The sequence below is a fragment of the Dreissena polymorpha genome, chromosome 5 (assembly GCF_020536995.1).
Source record: "Dreissena polymorpha isolate Duluth1 chromosome 5, UMN_Dpol_1.0, whole genome shotgun sequence".
In the NCBI taxonomy this organism is placed as follows: domain Eukaryota; kingdom Metazoa; phylum Mollusca; class Bivalvia; order Myida; family Dreissenidae; genus Dreissena; species Dreissena polymorpha.
This window is the reverse complement of record NC_068359.1, coordinates 65,635,200-65,641,703: the sequence shown is the minus strand read 5'-3', so window position 1 is coordinate 65,641,703 and position 6,504 is coordinate 65,635,200. Positions and strand designations below refer to the sequence as shown.

Here is a 6,504-nt window from a genome sequence, read left to right as displayed (position 1 = left end):
GCCCGGCAAAATTAGCGGGGGGGTCTTTTTTAAAACCCCACCCCCCTTATTAAACCGTCAGAACATTTTCCGGGCATATCATATAGCGCCGCATCCCGCACCAAAAATGCACACAAGAAAAAAGTGGCTGTGGTGTCCAATAACTCGCACTTTTAAGCAAATTAGTCCCCGGCAGTCATTTCGCTGACAAAAGACTTTATTCTAGCAATGTCATTTTCATAGTCTGCCCATCCGTATTTATTCGCATCCATATTTATCACCAATACTTTTCTTGGATCTATACCCGAAAACCATTTTTCGTGATTGTTATGAAGTTCCTTCAAATATTTTAGCGATATTTCGCTTTCTTCTGCTCTGTTTCTGATCTTGAGACGTTCGTAGCATTTTGTTGGTGATGTTTGCAAATATATAATTCCGGCTAGCTCAAAATTTTCGCTCGGAAGCATTGATTTAAACAACTCATGATATACCATCCATTCTACTTCATCGATATAACCCATCGATTTTTGTGCTGTTGCGAACACGTTCAAGTTTGACAAAAACGACCTCTCAACAAACACATATGGTTCACCGGACGCTAGAGCTTTTCTCAAAACACTCATAGCGCTTTTTAGTGTAAAAATTTGAAATGCAAATGAATGCGTTGGCATGTCTTGACAATAAATGTCAAAAATATTTAATGCTTGGCCATCAGGGCCCATAACATTTTGCCACTCATCCAGCGGTTCTGGAAATACAAGATATGTTTGCCCTAACAGATCGAGTAGTGTGCTTTTTCCGGCAGCAATATTGCCTTCTATCGCAAAGACTTTTGTCATGATGAATGAGTGTTTTGTCTTGGTGTATCCTAGTTATACGTAAAATAAAAATAAAACAACATTTTGGTTCATGTTTTTATTGATCAGCATATGATTACAACAAACTTGCAATGCAATGACAATGAACATTTTTCAATACAAAACTGATTCATCTTAGCAAATGATAACGACAGATGGTCAAAATGCTGTGGATTCCATTCAGGGCGTTGTTTTTGGTCAAAGTCCACTGTTCCGTATGCAGTGCCGGGAAAAGTACAATCTTGAAGTCGTTCCTTCCACATGGTTATGATTGAAACGGTATTTGGAACCACTCCGTAGCAAACCCTCATTGGTATTTCGTGTTTCGGGATGTAATCGCTGAACTGACACTCGGAGTAAGCGCCGTGCAAGTATCGTGTATGCCTCATTTCTTCTTTAGTGACAATGATCGCTTGGCTAGGATCGTCAAACTTTCCACCTACTACGTTTCCAATATACACTGGACTTTTTTGTCTCTCTTGATGTTTGAGTGCTTCCATGAACGGTGTACCGCTGTCTCTGTGTTTCATCACGACCATCTTATGAGGTGTGTCGACGGTTGAATGTCCAAACGAACAGCATACTGAAACATTGTCAATATCGATGTCGCTCTTTAGAATAGCTTCTAGAATAGAGCACATATCTGTGTTGCTTTTGGTGAGTATTGGTATGTCGAAGACCCGTTTTGCGTTCAGAAACGCGTTGATAGAAGGCGATCTGATCAACGACTCAGTCAGGAAAGCATCAGTGGCATCTTCGACATGATACCATGAAGGAAATCTTCTGCTATGCTCTTCCATCTTTGCCAAAACAATTCCTGGCGACAAAAGGTTCTGTCGTTTTCGTTTCTCTGCTTCTTGTACTTCTTTACGATACCGTATAAACCAATATCACCACCGTACTGCTTGTAGATCATGTATGTCTCAGCAATACGTTGTTCTTTGAACCTAAGTTGATGTGACATGTTTGGTTGTAAGAGTAAGAATGAATGATAGACACAGGTTTCATCGCCCTTTTATACTTTTTCGAAATAATGAGCACGTACATACCTAACATAAACCTATGTTGTCTTCACACATCTAGTCATTCTTGCTCATGATGGAATCAGTGTATGATGTATTAAATGACCATTTGTATAACGGTATACGCAACTTTCCATCAAGCATATTAGCTGTTGAAAAGACTCAATGTTGTTACTTTGAAAAAACTGAAGCAAACTCTCACCACGTTTCATTGTTATAGATTCGCTCACTTCGTTATCAAAAATATGTTTCCACATAACCTGAGAGTTGACCTGTTGCTGATAAATGTGTATAGTCAACAAAGCACAGATGAAAAAATACACATGTTTTACTTGATTGTTCAATTGTGTGTTCTTTATTTCAAGAAACCTGACTATGAAATGAACAAACGAATCATACAGATTCTGCGAGGAATTCGCAAAATATGTCAAAAGAAACAACCATTTCATAAGCTGTATGTAACATTTTCGAAACAAAGGTCCAACATCATATGTGTGAATAACCATACAACTATTCATCTGCGAGACCTTTTACTACAGTTGGAAATCTCAAAAGTGCACCCATCGCTCAGGAAAATGGTAACTCAAGTGAAAGGATTAGAGTGGATTCCTAACCACAAAGTATTTCAAGTCCTCAAGTCAATGTGTAACTGTACGTATATTTATAACACTAGCAATCTTGTTTTGCATGACTCTGTTGCAAACTTTTTGACGTCTGAACTATATTACCCGAAACCAGTGTTAGACTTTGCGTATCACTTCAAACGAGAGCTTACTACAAATTCTAGTAGTAAGCGCAAATGTTTCAGATCGATTCAAATATTACTCACGTCACCTATTGTAACAAGAAACTTATCGTTTGGCCATTATATACAAAATATCATCAGACAACAAGTTGATTTTGTGAACAACAAAGTCATTTCACTTAATATACCATCGTGTTTTTGTCACACAAAGTGTACTAAACAAGAAGGAACTCTTGATCGTTTATACCAAAATGGCTTGTTTATTTTATGCAAAACCTGTTGTCAACCAATCAACTATCATCACAAAGCATATAACAAAACGTCTATTGTTAACGATGCAAATAGTCGAGCAAACTACTTCTCATGTTGCGATGGATGTCGAGAATTTGATTTGGTTGATGTATACAAATGTTTCATAGATTCAACTAATTGTATTCGATACCAGTATTTGGCGCTTCGGAAGCAAATATCTGGTAAAAAAACTGCACTATACACTACTATGTGTCGCAACAGTCGAACCTGTTTTAGTATTGTAAGCAGTGAAGTGAAATGTGGTGAAAAACCACAGTTATCTTGTAAATGTCACCACCAGAATAGTGTTACTTGTTTCGATATCATATCAGATTATATCGCTGATGGAAATCCTATTGATAAGAATTTTGTTCTGAAAAACATTTGCGTTGGTTGTTTGTGTTTTTGTTTCGACTATTGTACTAGATTTAATGTTGTTAAAAGACAAATACGAAATTTGATTGCATGACATGATTTATTGGAAAATACACAGTTATGAACAAATCATTTCGTTGTTGTTCTTCTCATCCAGCCAACTGGTCTGCAGTAAACGGTACAGATCTACTCGAATGCGCACGTCTGGTTCCAAACAAATGTAAATAAACGAAATGGCTTTACCACACGTGAAACGTTCGAATGTTAAGTCACTCAGGTTTCCGTCTTTGTACATCTCCCAAGGCACTTCTTGTATGATATCGTAGGCGAGAAGTCCAACTTGCCACACGATGCTTCTTGTAGGGTAGAACCGTCTCTCTTTCACTGTCTCCGGAGCCCAGTAGATATGCGTTCCTTTCGATTTTGAATCGGTCCACAAATGTTCGACTTTTGCAATATGTCCAAAATCGCACAATTTCACTTCTTTCGTCAATGGATCTATCAGAACGTTTTCCATTTTCAAGTCCATATGTTGCATGCCTACCATGTTTTGCATGTCGAGAAGTATTTTCACCACTTGGCAAATGATATGACAACACTCTTCTTCTGTGATCGGCGTGGCACGTCTTGAAACATACGTGTGCAAGTCCATTGGCATGTACTCCATGATTATCACGTATCGGTTCATCTCAAAGTCTATAGCATACTCGTGCATTTGTGTAACGCCTTTGATATCAGCTGCCATCAGCTCTTGGTTGATCAAGATTTCTTCTGGAATTGAAGTTATCGTGTTCACCGTTTTCGCAACTTTCATGGCAAATACCTTGCCGTCCAAACTCCGCACTGCCTTCATCACTCGAGCAGTTGAGCCAGTCTCGATTAGATTTTCAATGTAGTACCTCTCGAGTAAAGAAGCGACCGTGTCCATTTTTTTGCGACTGTATGCATCAATGTCAAGATGAGCAATGATGAGCTTTGCGTTGGTGAACGCCCTTTTATACGTTTTCGAAATAACGAGAACGTACATACCAAACATTAACCTATGTTGTCTTCACACATCTAAACTTTCGTCATCATGATGGAATCAGTGTATGATATATTGAATGACCATTTGTTTAACAGTATACGCAACTTTCCATCAAGCATATTAGCGTTGAAAAGACTCAATGTTGTTACTTTGAAACTGTTTCGATACTTGTACTAAAACAAATGATGTAAAAAGACAAATACGAGCATTGTTTGTTTGACACGTTTTTATTCAATACATAAAAGTTTACAGTCAAATCATTTCGTTGTTGTTCATTTCTTCTATCCACCTCATATACACTAACTGATCGAGTTCCACACGAATGCGCACGTCTGGTTCTAGGCAAACTTGAATAAATTCCACGGCCTTGCCAGACTTATAACGTTCAAAAGTCAAGTCTTGCAGGTTTCCGTCTTTGTACACATCCCATGGAATTTCTTGTAAGAGGTCATAAGCGAGAATGCCAACTTGCCATACTATGGTTCTCTTTGGGTAGAATCTTCCTTCCTTAATAGTTTCTGGTGCCCAGTAACATTTCGTCCCTATCGATGTTGAATCCGTCCACAAATGTGCTATTTGCGCTAAATGTCCGAAATCACAGAGTTTAACCTCTTTCGTTTCAGGATCTATCAACACGTTCTCCATTTTAAGGTCCATATGTTGCACGCAAACAACATTTTGCATGTGAAGTAGAATGTTGACTATTTGACTGATGATGTTACAGCATTCGTCTTCGGTCATCGGTGTTTGACGGCTTGACACATACGTGTGTAAGTCTATTGGCATGTAGTCCATGATCATCACGTATCCGTCTCTTTCGTAGTCGAGAGCGTACTCGTGCATGTTAATGACACCTTTGATTCCAGATGCTTTCAACGTTTGGTTGAATACTATTTCTTCTGGAAACGAAGTAAGCCCCTTAACGTTTTTGACGACTTTCATGGCGAAAACCTTTTTGTCAGTACAGCGAATCGCTTCAAACACACGAGCAGTCGCGCCAGTTTCAATTAAATCCCCAATATGGTACCGTTCTATAATGTTTGCGATATCATCCATTTTTCGTCCGTTTGCATCAAAGTCAAGTTGAACAATGACGATTTTGTTTTCGTTAACCCATTTATATACTTTTTTGCTTTAGAGCCAACCATCCTTCTTTTGAGACTGGTTGATCATTTTGATTAGACTTCTTGTTTCGTACGCTATATGTTCATAATGCTGATCGAATATTTTGTTTGCTACCAGAAGCGAGTCGGGGTTGCTTGTTCTTGAGAGTGCAACAATCATGTCCTCAGCTCTATCATCTCGTTTGAGTAAAGCTAAAATGGGACTATGTATTGTTAAACCTTGTGTCGAGTCAATAGTTGCACAGATATGCAATACCAAGGGGATGATTTTGAAGAATGATTTGTGAACTAACTGGTTCATTAAGTCTGACATATTTGAGCAGTGATCGTCCTCAATCTCATACATTTGATCCTCATCTTCTCTGTCACACACCGAAAGTTTACGTTTTTTATTGGGGCGATACGTTTGGTTTTTACTTTCCCGCTGCGATGAAATTTCGCTAGTGCTAATTGCTTTTACTTTATGATACAGTTTGAACAGTATGCACTCATGAAGTTGGAGAAATATGCATACTCGATCGAGTTCGCATAGCTTCTTTTTTACGTCTGCATCAATCAACACAAATGAAAAAATGTCTTTCGGCAATACAATGCACGATCCTGGTTTTTCACTAGCGTACGAGTATACCTTAGACATGCTTTTGCTGTCGGCGTGTTGTAATAACGTTTTAAGTGATAATATATGCTGAATGGTAGGCTGGTCAGAAGAGCATTGTGTAACAAGATCGTTCATGCCCTTTGCAACGTGTTCAGCGATATCTGAAAATACATCTTCAATAATGTACTTTGCACAGTCAACAAAAAACGAAATGCAATTGCTTCGATCACTCGCCATGTACGATTGCAGTAAATCCGTCGTTTCTACAAACTGCTGTATCGTTCCAGAAAAGTTGCAAATATACAGCTTGTGATATTCTGTGAGTAAATATCTGAAACCTTTTAGCAAAGTTCTTGATGTTTTGTAGACAATGAAATCCTCTTCAAATAGTTTTGATTTTTCTTTCGTATTACACCACATGCTTTGGTATTTTTCACTTTTAAATTTGACATTGATATGACCTTCTAAATCTGTAAAGGCGGGGAT

The 6,504-nt window shown here is 38.3% G+C and overlaps 2 protein-coding genes across 2 annotated transcripts; both read right to left on the bottom strand.

The window, feature by feature from the left end:
• Positions 1-3,387: 3,387 nt before the first annotated feature.
• Positions 3,388-4,197, bottom strand: LOC127831288 (serine/threonine-protein kinase pim-2-like). The gene has a single exon (XM_052356263.1). The coding sequence runs from the start codon at positions 4,195-4,197 to the stop codon at positions 3,388-3,390; it is 810 nt and encodes a 269-aa protein (XP_052212223.1).
• A 351-nt stretch (positions 4,198-4,548) lies between these two features.
• LOC127831287 (serine/threonine-protein kinase pim-3-like) lies at positions 4,549-5,139 on the bottom strand. The gene has a single exon (XM_052356262.1). The coding sequence runs from the start codon at positions 5,137-5,139 to the stop codon at positions 4,549-4,551; it is 591 nt and encodes a 196-aa protein (XP_052212222.1).
• Between the last annotated feature and the right edge of the window lie 1,365 nt (positions 5,140-6,504).